The following is a 16,952-nucleotide window of genomic DNA, read 5'->3' on the forward strand; positions in this document are numbered from 1 at the left end:
TTATATCAACTTATGTACACTTACAACGGCCATTATAACGCATTAAACATAAACGCCGTTTCATGGACTTGCCCGCTTTTCCCCGGCTTTTCCCCGACTATCTAATTGCCAATGCCGGCAACTTTCACACACTCACTTCGGGAGAACGAGGACTAGGGACTTCGGGAAAGCTAGGGGCGGGGTCCTAGTAATAAATCATTGGCGATGACTGCTGCAGCAACCTCATTGAACATTAAAATAATTGCAGGACTCAACTTGGCCAATGATGCTACCCACTGCCACCGCTGCCATCGTGTTCATTAATGATAATTAAAAAAGTTTGTCCATCAGCAAAAGGCATTCAGTTCATTAGGGATAATGTTCTAGCAGTCCTGGCATGGGAGAAATCGGGTGCCAGGAATCGGTTTTAGCCAGGATTACCAACGCTTCCGGAACAGCTTGTTGCTCAATTTTGCGGCATGCCTTCAGGCCATTTTCGGTGCATTGCAATTGCAATTGCATCTCTCCAGCTCCAGCTCCACTTCGATTGCAGAAGTCATATTTCACCGTCGGAAAGTAGGCAACATCCAATTGAAGTCTCCGCCTGTCCCCGCTTCTGCCGAAACTCCTTGCTCCCTTGTTGTTCTGCCAAATGTAAACAAACATTTTCCACACATTTTCCAGGAAGCCACATGCACGTGCAGATTATGAGAGTGGAGCAGAGGTCCTGCGCAGACTCACCTCAAAGCAAAGAGAGAGAGAGAGTGTTTAGTTGAGTTTTCCCCAAAGCCAAGTTTCGCAGTGAAAAGCCTTTGTGCCGTTTCTAAGCCAGTCAGTTCGTTCGCGTTTTCCGTGGCAGCAGCCTGGCTAAAAGACCACTGTTTTTCCGGGCATAAAATCATTTGGGTTCTCTAAAAGTCGTAAGAATTGAACTGCAGTTTCAAAAAGTGTTGTCAATAAGCCAAAGAAAAATAGGACCTACCAGTGATGTGTGTTAAATAAAATCTTTAAAAAATAAAACTATCAAAAACTGTTGAATGAAAAATAAGAAAACTTTGTTTATGTGGCGCCACACTTGATGGCTTTGACATTGGCGCCACATTTGCATCCGGGCAGGTGTAAATATTCATTTCTGTAGCTGGCAAAGTTGTTGCTGCCTGCTTTTAGCATAATTAAGCGCTTCGGGCGGGTCTGAGCCCGGCCAAAGGACCAAAAAGGAGCGAAGGACAGCAGCAAAAAAAAAAAAAAAAATTATATAAACTTGGCTGGAGCCTTGGAACTTTGAAGAGCAGCCGCCAAAGCCGAAGCAGCTTTAAGGTCCTGAAGGCGAACTGCATGGTAAGTGATGGTGGTGGTGGCATGAGCACCTGCAGCTGCCACCCCCCCTCCAGAATTGTTTTGGCCAAGTTAGCAGCTTGTTTATAGTTGGTTAATTGAAGCCCTGGGAAAAGTCCAAGAAACTTTAATTGAATATTGCACTTGCAGCTCTTAATTATTCAGGCCCTCGAGTATCTCCAGGGTTTCTGAAAGGCGAATGAAAAACCTTGAGTTCCAATTTAATGCGGATTATTGTGACCTGACTTCAAAAGTCAATTCCTTACACTGTTCCAGCTTGCCTCAACAAATCCCTCAACTACAGAAGTAATCTCTCTATCACAATTTCCCTATTCCTTTGCTCGATTCGGAATCGAAACGAAACTTGAATGGCTTAAGTGATTTAGGAACTCGATCGCATTCACTCTCGTATTTCGATGCCAAAAAAGTAGTGAGAAAAAATATAGTGAAATAAAATATGACCCTTAATAAAATTAAAATATATTTTCACAAGGAAATATGTTAAAGTGTAGGCATTAGAGTCTTTAATTTTGGTAGAAAGTATCATTAAAGTATATAAATTAACATTAATCAATTTTAAATTCGATTTTCCTCTAAAAAAACATGAAAAATATGACTAGAAGTTGAAGTATTTAAATTAAATTAAACATTTAATTATAATAAAATATATTTTACAATAAAATGGGTTTAAGGTAGGGCCTTAAACCCTTTAACTTAGGCAGAAAGCCTTTAAATTAACCTTTACACAATTTAAAGACCAAGATAACCATTAAAAATAAACACAATATACTAAAAAATGTTTTTTTTTTAAATTTTCAACAAGCTCGAAAAAATAATACTGTTTATTTTGAAAGTATTTTCCCGCAGTGTGACACCCTTAGTTAATTTTTTTTCTGCTCCCGGATTCGGTTTGGGATTCGTTGCCTACTTTCGGGCACTGGGAAAAACTTTTTAAGTGCCAAAGCAAAAGGCGCCGAATTAAATTAAAAAAGTGGGGAAGCACACGAAGAGAAATATCGGCTCGTGTGCAAATAACAGAGGAGGGATACTACCCGGCTTCAAATTCAATTTAAGAAGCATAGTCTCCGCTTTCCTCCTTCTCCTGAGCCGACAATAGTTAAGCGGAAATGTAAGTCCCTGGGGGCAAAGGCAACAAGAAGAAGGCATCACGGAGCCTTGGAAGTGTGTCAAAGTACGTAAAACCGGCAAGGGAATCAATCGAATCGAATCGAAGGAGGCGAAGGAATCGCAGGGAAGCGAAGGCGAGACGAAAAACCAAACAGCCACGAGCCATAAAAATGGGCCAAAATGAGTGGCTGAGACGTCAAAAGAAATTGAAATGGAACTCAAGCAAAAACTACTTTGTTTGCGATTAGCACTTGGCCGGATTAATGGTGGGGGGGGGGGAGGTGGAGGGAGACGGACTCTGGCGCAGGAAATGAAATGTGTGTCAATATATTGATTGAATAATGGTCTACATATTGACAAACAACTCAAAAGGCACTCGACATCGTCAGACTAGAGACGGCAGCCCAGTCAGCTGGAAGAGAGAGAGTCGCAGGAGACAGGAGACACCGGAGAGCGGAGGCCTAAGGGCAACGGAAACGGAAGTTACGCACCACATATAGACTCCCGCACACACACGCTCTTATGTATCTATGTACGAAGCTGTCGGAATCGACAAATGCAAAGTGAGACATCAAAAGCATTTCGAGTGCGTCGTCATCAATGTAAAGCAGCTGCCGGCATCCCAAGAATATTCCTATACGTATTCGTATTCGGACTCAGATTTGGATGGAGATGGAGACGTAGACGTCGATCCCCGAGATGAAGACGCTCCCTAGACGAAAAGGAGCCAAGTGGGGGGTGGGCGTTGTGTAACACGTGTTCCTTTAATTAGATAAAGTTTGTTTGCATTACAAACATACTGGCAGCAATTTGCCTCTGTGCTCAGCAGTTGTCGATGGCAACGCTTCTTCAAGTTTTCTTTTTCTCCTCTTATTTTTTTTCTTTATATATATATAGAGATGTATATATATTTATCTGCAACTCCCCCACTTCAATGGGGGGGGGGGCAATATTCCCCAGTGGGAAAAGTTTTTCGCTGGCATTCTGGAGGAGCATGATTGACTGACGCACGTCTAGTCAAATAAAAATGGCACATAGAAATGAAAATAAAAATAAATATAAAAAAATACAAATAAAATATGCCAGCAACTTGGTCGCTCTGTGAATATTTATGTAAATAATTCCATTGAATGGTTGCAGCATTTTGGCATTTTGCTCATTTGCGTGACGCTTTCCGCAGAGTTTTCGCAGAGTTTTCCGCCTCTGCGTAAATATTTGAACTTTTCAGCTGCTTATTTATTTCCTTTGTGCCAATTCTCGCTTTGAGTTTTCCGAACTTGAAATTTTTGCAAATATATATACAGCCATATAAATTAAATCACTCGTTAGGCCTCATTAGCCCTGAGGGAGGGCGCAAAATGTTCAATTGCAATTTAAGCTGGCGCAAATCCCCATATAATTCCATATAAAATATGTACACTGCATGTTTAACGAGCCGAATGCCACACTTGCGAAATCCCCCCACAAAAGGCCTTTGAGATTTCAAGGCTTTCTTCCGCCCCTTTCTTCTGCCGGCGCCTCTCTCAGTTTGCTTTGTTTGGGGCTTGTTGTTAATTAAAAGCTCACAAAAGTAGGTAACATGCATATTACACACACATGCTGGTTGGCCCACTCTCAATTGTTGCACATATGTGCAGTGAGAGAAAAGAGGGGGAACTATAATTAAAGAAAAAAAATTGTAAATATTTCACTCCATTGAGTTGCCAAATACTTAACACCTTTATAATTTTATAAATATCTTAGAAAAGGGTAAGAATGCTATAGAATTTTCTTTGTAATTTGAATACTGTTCAGATCCCAGAAAAAGTACTTGGGAATTATAAACCCCTAGTGTAAATTTATCTTAAAAAGACTTTTATGTGTATCTTTATAATTTATATAATTTTTGTACGTCCCTGTTTTATTTATAACTAATTAAACCAAGATAAAAACCTCCAAGAAAGTCATCTTTTTTAATAATATGCTCCCAAGGCTCCTCCTATATTTTTTCTCAAGTGTATTAATTCAGCCTGAATGCCTCGGTTCGGTGTGTGGCTCTTGTTCTTCGTTTTCCTTCGACACAACAATGAAATGGCGACCATTGAGAATGATAACAATGAAGGCCAGAGCCCAGCACTGCACATAAACTTGCCAAACAAACACAAGGAAAGTGCGCAGCAACAACCATAAAAGCAACAATAACCAGTAGGAAAAGCGACAGCAACAATGAAACACACTAACACAAATCTTTATTTAAGCATAACACAAAACACAAAAAAAAAAAATAAACCAAAACCAAAAAAGAAGTAAAGAATGACAGAAAGAAACCAATTCAATGGCGGTGGCACACACACCAAAAACCCTGAAAAGAAGCTCCCAAAGAAGAAAGAATGAAGGAGAGACCGGCGGGGCCAAGGTCTGGGCGAGTGAAAAAATTAGAACAGTCAAGCGCCTCGGGATATGCAACACATAAAACTTGCCAACCAAAACCGGGAGAGCGCGGCTTCACAGAGTCTTCAACTTGCTCCACTCTTTGGATTTTAGTGGGAAAGCCAGCAGCACTGAGGGAAAATTGCATGGAAATTATTAAATGAGCTTTGTAATTGTAAAACAAAATTTTATAAATATTTTGAAAGATTTTGTAATAGATTCTTAATTATTAAAGATTATTTAAGATAATTGAACTGTGATTCTTTCCAAAATATCTAAGGATTAAGCTATTAAAATGCTTAAATCTTTACATTACTTCTTTCACAAGCGTTCTTCTGATAGTTGTAGATCAACTTCTATGCCACCTAAATTTGATATTATTATTTTCATATTCCTAATAATAAGAACCCCATATATATCCCGATTAAGCATTTTCTCTATGTTATGCTACCCACTGCATCGGCCAACTGGATGGCCAGCCATTTCCGCTTCGATGTGTCCCGTTTAGTCGGATGGCAGTTAAGCCATTCCCTTCCACATCCACTCGATGCCAGTTTAAACTTGGCTTGGCAAAGGCCTATACACACGCACACACGTACACGCATACACACGTACTCAATTTCCCTAGGTCTGCGGCAAAGTTTTCCTTTTTCCTGACTCTGACTCCGGACTCTGGACTCCTTTGGGGCGAAAAGGAAGAGGAAAAAGGAGGAAAATCGAGAGAGAGCGAGCGTGGCTGCCGAAAACTTTGCATCGCAAACTTTTCTGCATATATTTTCCACAAAACGGATGCTTGTTTTTCATGTCTGCTGGCTTATTTCGTTTTGGGGTTTTCCATTTTTAGGTTTTTTTTTTCTTCTACTATACCGCATCCCCCTCTACCTCCACCGGGGGGCATATTCACTTAGAGCTATAGCTAGAGAAGAAACCCCTTTTGGCCCCACTGCCCTTCCAATTTCAAATGCTTTAATCGCAATTTATCAAATTGGAAGAGGCCGAGCGGGCTGAAAAGTTTTTGGGCCTTGGAATTGGGGCATTTGTAAGCGTTTAATTTGTCAGCCATTTGCTTAGTTAAAAGTTTTTCATTTCCCATTTACAATGCGAGTTGTAACATGCTTGGTCTTTCTTTTTTCTTTTTTTTTTGTTGTGTTGTGTTGGAAAATGTTTCTGGTTTATTTCTGAAAATAAAACTGAAAGTCCGAATGGGAGTTGTTTTGTGGGGATTTATGGAGTAGATATATGGCATAAGCTAGTAAATCGATATATTTATTATACGAATTCTATGAAATAAATTCCCACAAAGCCTTCGCTTTTATAGATTGGAATTGTTGTAAAAAGAGCACGAAGCATGCTAAAGGATTTAAGATTAAACTGAAAAAAATGTTAACCAAAAATTTATTACAATAAAAAAATATAAATATACTTTAATCCCCTGATCAAAGTTTAATTTTGGGGCTTAAATACTTTAAAATCTCTTTAAAAAATAAAATAAATAGAACAAATACTTATTTATAATTCCAGGCTCTTCTGGCCATCAACAACCTAATGTGGATCACGGCTGAGCGATGAGGCAACGGACACTGGCCACCACCGCAGCATGTCCTTGTCTGAACGGAACACACCCAGCCATGGGCAGGGAACGGGATCAGGAGGCGGGACAGGGACGGGGACAGGCACGGGAACAGGCACGGGTACAGGAGGAACCACACACCGCCAACGACCGCCGGACGTGGAGGAGGCCCTCTCCTCAATGCTGTGGACGCCCTACGAGCGTACTCCCCTGCCCAGTTCGGAGGAGGAGGCCGAGGAGGAAGAAGACGATGACGAGCGACTCAATAGGAAGCTACGAAAGTCGCACAGCAGCTACGAGGCCTCGTCCTTGGCCCCGGGCCTGGCGTTGAGCCACCATCTATCCCACCAAGGAGCACTACCCCAGCACCACCTACCCCTATTCGGACACCACCACCACCAGCAGCAGGACCTGCTCCTGGCCCTGCCTCCGTGCCCCGTGCCTTCGTTTCCCCCGTTTAGTTTAAGGGCCTTCGATGAGGCCATCGCCAGCTTCGATCATCTGGCCAAAGGAGGTGGCTTCTCTGGTGGCAGAAGGAATCGCTATTCGTTTCCCTCTTACCAGGGCAGCCCCTCACGAACACTCACCCAGTGGTGTTCCTCGGCTGCCACTTCTATTAAGGAGCCGCCTTCCTATGAATCTTTATACACCGACGGTCAAGCCAAAAGTGGGGCAGCTCCTCCTTTAACAACTTCATCCCTGCTAGTCAGGGCCAGCGCGGAAGTGGCCCGCGAACCATGTGATAGATCGCAACGATCGCCAAAGAAAGCAGCAGCAGCAGTGGAGGAGGAACGGGATCGAGACGGGGGTCAGGATCAAGTTCAGGCTGAGGTCGGTTCCAAGGCTGCTAAACTAACGGCTAATGTTCCCGCTGGATTGGGTATAAAGCGCTCCTTTACGGATGACTACATATCGCAGGTGAGTTTTTGTAAAAGAAAAATATCAGCAATATATTATACTTTGTAAAAAAGTAAGGGAATCCGTTAGTATTACAAACTAGGTTCAAAAGAACTCTGAGAAGAAAATTCCTCAAGTCTTTTTGTTGATCCTAAAAAGGTTCTTTCAATGATCAACCCTTAAGGTTCCTTTGTACACATCTCACCCTGAGACCAGTGTTTGTATACCTTTTGCCAAATGTTTTTCCCCTCTCTCTCTCTTAGGTGAAAATTTGATACCTTACCCAACGCAGTGCCCCATCCCCCCCCTTCGATACTTTCAGCTGCTTAATGGAGCACCATCAAATTTGATGTCAAGGGTTCAACGCAAAGTGTTTGGCGCCGCCAATGGGAAACTCTGTGTGGGACCCTGGCGCGAAATGGGAGCGCCAAGTCGAACTGTCGCCTTATCGGGCCCATTGACAGCCTCGTACTCCATACTCCGACTTCGTATTATAATGCCCCCTTCCCTCCTGCCCTTGCCCATATTGTAAGCCCCGATAAGGGCTAATGCTTCACTTAGGCCCTTAAGTGCCGCGCTAGCATCCCTTGCAGATAAGCGCCATATGTTGCCTATCAGTATCGAACTCGTGAGCAAAGAGGGGGGGCGGGAACGGAGGCGGGGCATTGTTTCCACATATATTAAATTTTATATGCATATGCATAAAGTATGGCATAAAGCATCGCATAAAGTACTCGCATAGGGGCTCGCATGTGGCTGCTTTTGGTTTTTCGTGCACACTTCATAATTTGTTTATGCGGCGTCAGCGAAACGGAAAATTGACCGCACAAAAATGACAAACAAAGCACAAAGGCGCTGGGGAAGGGGCTGAATATAGAAAGGGGAGGGAGGGAGGTAAAAGTGCACAATGGTTTTCCACAAAAGGGGGTGTAGAGGTGGGAAGAGCGTGAAACAAAAATATCAATTTCAGCTTTTACACAACTCTTTATCGGTGTTCAAATAAAATGCAATAATTTTTAAAGGGGTTTTATACATAAGCTCATATAATCGTTTTGGAAAATAATAAATAAATAATAACAATTTTCTACGTATTCTATATGAACTCAGTTATATGCAGAAGTTTCAACTAATCCCTTGGCTAAATAAATCTTCTTAAAATTAGTCATGAGTTCTTTAGAAAAGCTGGAAGTTTATTTGCTATTTGAATATTAAATAAAGAATTATTCAGAAAAAGTGGCATATATTTCTTTCAACTCTCGAAAGTTTTAATATATTTTCTATAAAAATAAATGTAGTAAAATTAATGTTAAAATATATCAAATAACATTCCCTGAACTCAAAAAAACCTACTAAAAAAGTCTTATAATATCACACCCCAAATCTAGATGCACTAAACCTCTTACCTTACATAGTAATTTTAATATCACTTTTGGTGTTCAAAGCTCTTTTCCGATTTGATGACGTAAATTTTAAGAGACTTTCCTCACGCTGAAAGGGTCATTTAATCTTGCCCCAAAAACCGGAGAAGTATTTCTAATCCATTGCCAGTGTCAATATCCCTTCATGGATGGGCGAACTTAATAAGCGGACTGACAAATGGAGAAGTCTTCTACACAGACTGTCGCTCTTATTTCCCCCCCCAGTTTTCCAGGCCACACATACGCTCAGCTTTGACGACTGGCTCATGACGAGAGGTTTATGGGCAAGAAGTAATGAAGTTGCCAGTGCTTTTCCGCCCCTCCAAGTACCGTTAACCGAGGATGAGTTTTGGTTTTTCGGCGGGCTGGAAAATACAAAAAAAAAAAGAAAACCCCTTCCGCTGCTTCTGTCATCTGCTGCTGTGATTGCAACGCACTCGACAGCAACGCGACGCAATCACAGTGCACAAGAGTGAGCAGCATTTGAACAATATGAGTTCGAGGCGGTTGGCGGGGCTAACAGTAAATCACATTATATTTCTGTGACGTAATTAATGCAAGTAACACAGCGTAACATAATTAGAACCCACATACTATACACACAAGCACACACACACAACGGGCACGGGTCTGTAACCCACATCATGTCGAAGGGAACTGGGGCTAGGGATCCGGGATAGGGACTCAGATTGGGATTGGGATTGGGACTGGGACTGGGACAGCTTTATCAGCAGGGCTCAGGCACAGCAGCACAACACAGCGGAGAACCAACAATTACTTGTGACGGTTTTATGTTTATGCGTTGGCTTAATTAATTCAATTAAGCGCACATTTATGCCCTACGCCAGCGAAGGATACTCGCACCTTTTTGCAAGGGCAAAATGACGACAGCTCGGGGTAATCCCCCGGCAATTAGAATTAATTGCGACTTGAAACTTAAATCTTTGTCATACGCTATGTGGAAACTTGACTTTTGCTGGCTTTTCATTTACTCAGAGGTAATAAATTAAGCTGGTCAAATTTGTTTACATAATATAATCATACATATTTTTTATTAGCATCAACAGCCAAGGCGCTCCAGCCAAGCCATAATCTAGGTCTTCTATTTAGAATTTAATGACCTTAAAGGCGAATGACTGCCAAAAATCTAGGTGTTTTTAAATCCCAATTTCTAAATTTTAAATGAAATTTATTAAAAATATACACAATTCAAATCCTTACGTTTCCCCTTAGCTCTTATATTTATTACACCTCTTTCTCTCTTTTTTTCCCACACAGAATTGCGCTTCATTCACGCCAGCAACAGCAACAACTGCAGCAGCAACTGCAGTGGAAATTGCAACAAAGCAAAGCAGCAACACTGAGAAAGCAACAACAGAAGCAGAAACAGAAACAGCAACACAAAGCAAAGCAACGAATGCGGGATCACAACAAAGCGAAGAAAATTGCATTATCAATGAACAGAGCGATGATGAGGCAGCAACAACAGCAGCAACACCAACACCAAGACCAGCAACAGCAGCAGCACCAGAAGAGAGCAGCAGAGGAAACGAGGAAACCAGCTCAGTGGCAGTGCAGGTCACTCAACCTGTTTCCTGTGCCCAGAGAGAGCAAAGAGCGGCAGTGAGAGCGATAGCCACGCCAGCAACACTGGGCTGGGAGAGCAATTTCAGCAGCAACACCAGCCGCAATGCCAGCAACATCGGCGCCGAGCACGCAGCAGCGATCAGTTTCTCGGCAACATTCGACGCGGCAGCAAGCAACCACTATCCGAGCAGCGGAAACTACGGCGGATATCGCTCAGTGTACGACAGCAAGAGTGTGCTGCGGCCCAACAAATGTTTGGCAGAACTCGAGCGTCTGTATGCCGAATTTCGCGCGAGTGAAAGCAGATTCGAGCGGGGACTGAGCCAGTTGGATATTGAAAACGCCAACGAGATGCGTCTGAATGTGCCAGCCACTGCCGCAGATGCAGCAACAGCAGCTACTGTATCAAGCAGCAGCAGTAGTGTGTTTCTCAATAGCGACGAGGCCAAGAGCATCAGCAACATTGCAGTGTTGCCTGCAGCAAAAGAAACTGCTGCTGCAGCAACGGCAACAACTAGCAAGTCCTGCCAGCGACAGCCGAGTTTAACGATCCAAGTGAACAACAATAACAACAACAACAACGGCAACACTACTAACGGTACTAATAACGGCAATCGCGTCTCAGTGGCCTCCTCGCCCACAAGCATTGTGAACAACAACAATGGCGTGTGCGTTGTCAACTGCAGCTACACCCCCAGCAGCAGCAGCAGCAACACGAGCAACATTGCCAATAATAACAACAACAACAACAACAGCAGCGTGGTGGAAATCAATAATAAAGTGTTCAGTGCAAGTGTACAAAATAAGCTAAATAATAATAATAATAATAATAAAAGCAGTGTGCAAGCCGATAACAGTGTGAATATAATCAATGTGAATGCCAGCAACAGCAGCAGCAGCAGCAATAGCAATCCGCGCACCTTCACCTCAACGGAATGCCAAACGGATGATCTGACCACCAGTTCAGCCAGGGATACGCAGCAGCAACAGGAGCATCAGCAGCAGCAGCAGCAACAGGAGCAGCTCCAGCAGCAGCAGCAGATCCGGACACGCGAGCAGCGGCGCAGGGAGCGAAGGGAACGCAGGCAGCAACAGCAGCAGCAGCAACAATTTCCCCCACATCATCCGCGACGTCATCATGGTGCAGCACCACCCCCGCCTCCCCCAGCCCAATTGCATCCGCCCCCACACCTGCATCATCCCCATCCTCATCCGCTTCCTCATCCACATCCTCTGCCCCACCCGCATCCCGCTGCCATAGGCTTGGCCAGGGCTCTGTTGCCGGACATCCTGCATCCCCATTACCCGCCGCCCTACAGCGCCCTGCCCGTTCCTGCGGCAACGGTACCGCCCCCGCCACCACCCGCAGCCGTGGTTGCTGCAACGACAGCAGCGCAGCAGCAACATGCAGCTGCGCCGCCGCAGCCGCCAGCTCTGACGTCCGTGATTTCGACGGTGCCACTGCCGGGTCCGCTGCCGGCTCCGCTCATGAACGATGGACGCTTTACTCTGCCGCTGCCCATCATGCGCAGGTGAGTTTCAATGGGCAATGTCGAAGCCCACTCCCATCTCCCCATCTGCCAGAAACCCAAGTCCCAAGCCCATTCCCGGACAGCATCGATCACTCCTCCGCCCCATTGCATTCGTTGGGACGCTCCTTTGTCGTTTTTAGCCAGTCTCGGGTTTCGCTTCCCTTGGCCTTAGGAAAGTGCACTTGGAGAAATTGGGGAGATTGGAATTTAAAAAACTTTATAAAAGATTTTTTTTTGTAATCCAGCGCAAGTTAAAATATTTTAAAGCACTATTTTCTAAGAGAAATTCACCGGAAATAATAACAATTAAGTGACGAAAATTTAATTAATTAATGAAACAATTTTTTAATAAAATTATCAAACGATAATTAGGAATTCATGGCTTTAAGACATCTTAATTATTAAGAACTGGTTTTCAATTATGAGTTTTAGTTTATAAGTTGATTTGGCAAGACTTTTAAATTTAGCAAATGAAATACAAGGCTATATTTTATATACTATTTGTAGTCATAGAAAAGCTCTTTCCTTCTTTACATTTATCTTAAATCTTATCGTAAAAATACCTAAATATTTTCCCCAGTGTTAATTTCGACATTTTCTATTACCACACACTGGCTTTTGTGGCGCTCTTCCTGCTTGGCTTTCGAGTGTTCGTGTTCGTGTTAGACGGGCCAGACATTATAATGATGGTAATTTTTATGTCAGTAACAAATTTCTTGCATGATTTGATTCTCCACCTCTGCTCTGGCCCAGTCAAAGGCTAGACCAGGAAACCAGGTCCGATCCCGGACGGTGGTGTAAAAATTAATTCTCAAACGTTGACAGCTTCCAAGAAATTAACAAAAACCAAAAAAGAGAAGAGTAGAGAGAATAGAGTGAGTAAGTGAGTGAGTGGCTTTAATTTAAAGTTCAGGCCGGGCCAGAGGGATAAGACAAAAAAAAAAAAACGCCAGAGGTCGGGCCATTATTCTTGGCTAGTTTTCGGCGAAAACTTTTGGGTCTCTTCAGTTTTTCAGCTTTAATAACTCATTTTTATTATAATGAGTTCGGGCTTATCTGTAATTGCACATCTAGCGCCGCAGCCGGGCTTTGTCCCTAGCCTGACTGGCCACAATTCCGCGTCTATATCGGACGATGATGGCCCAGTCGCTGTTACCAGTTTCCCACGCATTTATTGCGCCCGGAATACTGAAATACTTATCTATAGTTGGGCATTGGCAGAACCAGTTTGCTGGCAAACAATCGATGCCGCGTTGTACTCGAACTTGTATCTCTGTATCTGTATCTGTGGCTGTGACTGCTTCAACCTCCCAGCAGCTGAGTCGCTAATGTAGCCGTATCTGTATCTGACGGATGCGCGCGCTATCTGTCTAATGGCCTGCCTAAACGTCTCGCAAAACAACAGCAACAGCTTCCCTTCTCCCCCCACACCCCAAGAATCCACGGAGCATTCGAACGTTTGACATTTTCCAGTCAAGAGCAAGTCGTGTTTCACAATTTTAATTGTGTTTGCCCATTGAATAATTGCAAAACTGTGTCAGGCCGAATTAGCTTTTCTTTGTCTCAATGGGTGAAGGAGGAGGAGGTGGTGAATGAGGAGGCGTGCCTCCCGCCTGATTAGCATATTTATGAGCATCGAGTTTGTTCTGTGAGTCAAAGTCCCGCCATTAAATTAAATGTTTGCGCCGCCAAAAGGGTTGAGGTGAGGTGATTATGCAAGCAATATGAGCCAAGTCAGACAGATTTATTTTATTTAACCAGGCTAGAATTAAGGCCACTTAGTGGGGGGTACAGTAGAGCATAAAACCTTCTTACAAACTGATCTCCAAGATAATGTATGAATATAAATTCAGGCCAAGTTTACTCTTTGGAGAGTTTCCTGCCTCCAAATTAGATATTTTCCCCCTAAGCCGCTTAACTTCCACTACCTTTTTGCAAGATAATTGGGTCGCTTAATAGAGATCCCTTCAATCGGAGTGTGAACAGCATCCCTCAAAGAAAAGGTTACCAAGAAGAGAGAGCTCAAACAACAAACCGCAGACATTATCTGCAATTTTAACACCTTCTGCTTCGTCCCAAATTAACATGCTCTTACACAACACTTTTTTTTTTACCTTCTTTGCCGAAAAAGGTGTAAAAAAAAGCGAAAGTTTTTCTGCCCCAGCTTTTTGGGGTAGCTGGAGGAGGACTCCAGTCCATTTTGGCCAGGAGTAAAAGGGTCGCCAGGTGGACCGTGTATAATCTTTAAATCATTAAATAACCGAACGAGAAAAAAACACGAAATTACCGCAGCAAACTGAGTCTGAAATGAAAAATGACAACGGCGAAAATAACAAAAATAACAAGCAACAAATTCAGAGAGCAATAAAAAGGAAACGTGATGCCGAACTCACGTTGCCCCGCACTACGTATAAATCGTTGTAATCATTTTCGTTGTTGTTTTTTGTTTGTTTCTTATTTTTGCTTCGGCTTCTCCTCACTCGATGGCTGCTTTTGTTTTTCTTAGCATTTAATTTTATTTTGAAACTCCGCTGAAACCGAAAACAAAAGCCAAAGTTAAAACAGACAAAAACGAGAGACAGAGGCGGTAATAAAATCACTCGGGACAGAAAACCCGTGAACGACAGAGAGAGAGAGACAGAGGCGAGAGATCGAGGAGTGCAAGTTGCTGTCTTTTTTTTTCGGCTACTTTCACTTTCGCATCCCAGATACAGATACGAATCTGAATCTGTATCTGTATCTGTGGCCCCGGCTTAAGGTTAACGCAGGCCAAATGGCCAACGGCTTATCATAAATTTGGCTTAAAGACACTCACTCATAACCGAAATGAACTCGAACTTGAAGTATAAATCAAAAACAATTTAGTTAACATCATTTGGACGCGTGTATCTTTTAATAATTACACCGCTGTGGCATATTGCTAATTGCCTGGATTAGGGATGTGTCGTGAAAAAAATCTGATGATATATAGCGATGGAAAATATCATACTTTATATAAAAATTAAAATCTACCATAGACATCGAATTAAAAAATATCGAAAATTATCGATTCATCAAATAGCGAGTATCGAGAATATTAAATTTTTGTTATATATCGAACTGTTGATTAATCATTCGATTAATAATTATTTATAATAGTAATAGACTTATCAAAAACCATTAAAAAATCGAAAAATGTTCGATATTTACAGTTTTACTTAAAAGAAACTGAAAAAGTATCGATTAAAGTCTATATACCGATTTTTTTTGGACTAGTTGGTTTGAAAGGCCGAATCCTGCTCGAGGAGATGGAAACCAGTTTCAGAGTCCAAATACCCCGAAACTGGCGAAAAAATATACACAAATTTGCATGGGGAGAAGTGCAAAGTATCTGCAAGATACGCCAGCTCGATATCGACATCGATGATTCAACCTCAGTCATGCAAATGGAAAAGAAACAGAATCAGAAACAAAACAGACAGAGACAGAGAAAGAAAGAGAGACGGGAAAAGAGACGGATGCAAAACCAGATTTCACCCGAAAAAACAACCAAGACAAAAGCGGGAAAACATAAAAACCAAGCCAAGATCGAGTTGCAAGTCTGCTGAACCCTGGTCTGCCAAAGAAAGATACTACTCGGACGATCTCTGGCGGGGATTCTGCGACTTTTGGCGGGTGACACACTTTCCGCGGCAGCTGGAGCTGAATCTGGAAAATTGAGTGATTTTTCATAAATTTCCAGCGAGAATATCAAAGCCCCACAGCCAGCAGCACTCGACACTAGATGTTGATGGTGCTGCCTCTGCTGCTGCTGCTATTGCTTGTTGCTGTTGTCGGTAGAACTGACCAAACAACTTTCCAGTTTTATGGTCTTGCAACTGCCAACTTCTGTCCTGCTCTGCTCTGCTCCTGCTCCCTCTCGCTCCCGGTCTCTGTCTCCAGCTCCGGGTCTTTCTCTGATTTGGCGGCGTTGGGTTTATTTATTTTTATAAGCGAATAAACACAGGCAGCAATCAGTAGAGTCTACTAACCGACCACCGGCATACCCTTTTAAGCCACTCCAAATAAAAAAATTACTTGCCGCTTCAGAAGAAGCCCCAAGAAGAAGCTGGTCGCCAAAACGAATCGAATCGAAATCAAACGAAGCGAAGCCAGTCGAGAACTTACCAAAAGTCAATAAAGCCAATAAAGCAAAAAGTTGCCATTCTCCAGTTGAAAAGATATGGGTAAGAGGCAAACTGATGCACAGGGAAAAGATTTTAGACTTGAAATTGTTTTAATTACTTGTAAAAAAATATAAAGAGAGTTTAGTTTGATTTTATTAAAAAGTTTGACCTTGAAATTTATTTTAAAATTTAATTACTCATAAATAATAGATTGAAGGTTGTTTGTTTAATAAAAAATATACTTTTCATTACCAGTTCTAGTCTGGAATCTCAGAAATGTCAGAGATTGTTTATTATAGTCGCGTTTTAAGATGGCAACAAGCTCTTCAATGCCTAAGATATTGTTAAAGGAAATGTTCAATGTTTATTAAATATTTTCCAGATTTTTCTGGTTAATTTAATTCCAAATTTTAAGAAATATATTTCTAAAAACATATACTTTGACAATTTTAGTCAATTTTTGGTTCGATTTCTCTCTGTGTACTGGCCATACCCATGCCCAACCGAATTGCGGTTGTCTACTCCAGCTCCTGAGTCTGCCTCTGCTACCTTCTGGCCTTCTGGCTCTGTCTGTGTTTGTATAGAAAATGCATTCGGGCCAAGTTGAAATGAGCCGGCAAAATGCAGCAGCAACATCAGAAGAGGTAGCAGCAGCAGCAGCAGCCACAGCAGCATCACAAAATAGACGGGCCAAGTCGCAAACAAGTTGCCAACGAACAACAGTCACCGAAATAGAGAGAGAGTTGCCGGGAATGGTTGTTATATACGATGCTGATGCGATTTGGCCAAAGGGCCCAGAGCAGACCCAATCTTCTGACTTATTAAATTGTCACCCGAGTGCATTCGATTCGAATCGATTCGCTTTGGACTGGATTTCGGTGACAGGGGGGAGGTGACTGTGTTGTGGCCCCGAAACCGCAAAATGCCAAATCTAATGGGGTTTTCGGGCCTG

The 16,952-nt window shown here is 42.6% G+C and overlaps 1 protein-coding gene across 1 annotated transcript in view; it reads left to right on the forward strand.

Annotated features, from left to right (window-relative positions):
- The first annotated feature begins 833 nt into the window (after window positions 1–833).
- The window catches only part of LOC108082421 (uncharacterized), a 38,781-nt gene continuing 22,662 nt past the window's right edge, over window positions 834–16,952 (forward strand). Inside the window, exons 1-3 of the mRNA XM_017177785.3 lie at window positions 834–1,317; window positions 6,373–7,339; window positions 10,015–11,855. Of these exons, the coding sequence (XP_017033274.1) occupies window positions 6,449–7,339; window positions 10,015–11,855 (2,732 nt within the window). The 5' untranslated portion in view covers window positions 834–1,317; window positions 6,373–6,448. The remainder of the gene's footprint in view (window positions 1,318–6,372; window positions 7,340–10,014; window positions 11,856–16,952) is intronic.

The sequence above is a fragment of the Drosophila kikkawai genome, chromosome 2R (assembly GCF_030179895.1).
Source record: "Drosophila kikkawai strain 14028-0561.14 chromosome 2R, DkikHiC1v2, whole genome shotgun sequence".
In the NCBI taxonomy this organism is placed as follows: Eukaryota; Metazoa; Arthropoda; class Insecta; order Diptera; family Drosophilidae; genus Drosophila; species Drosophila kikkawai.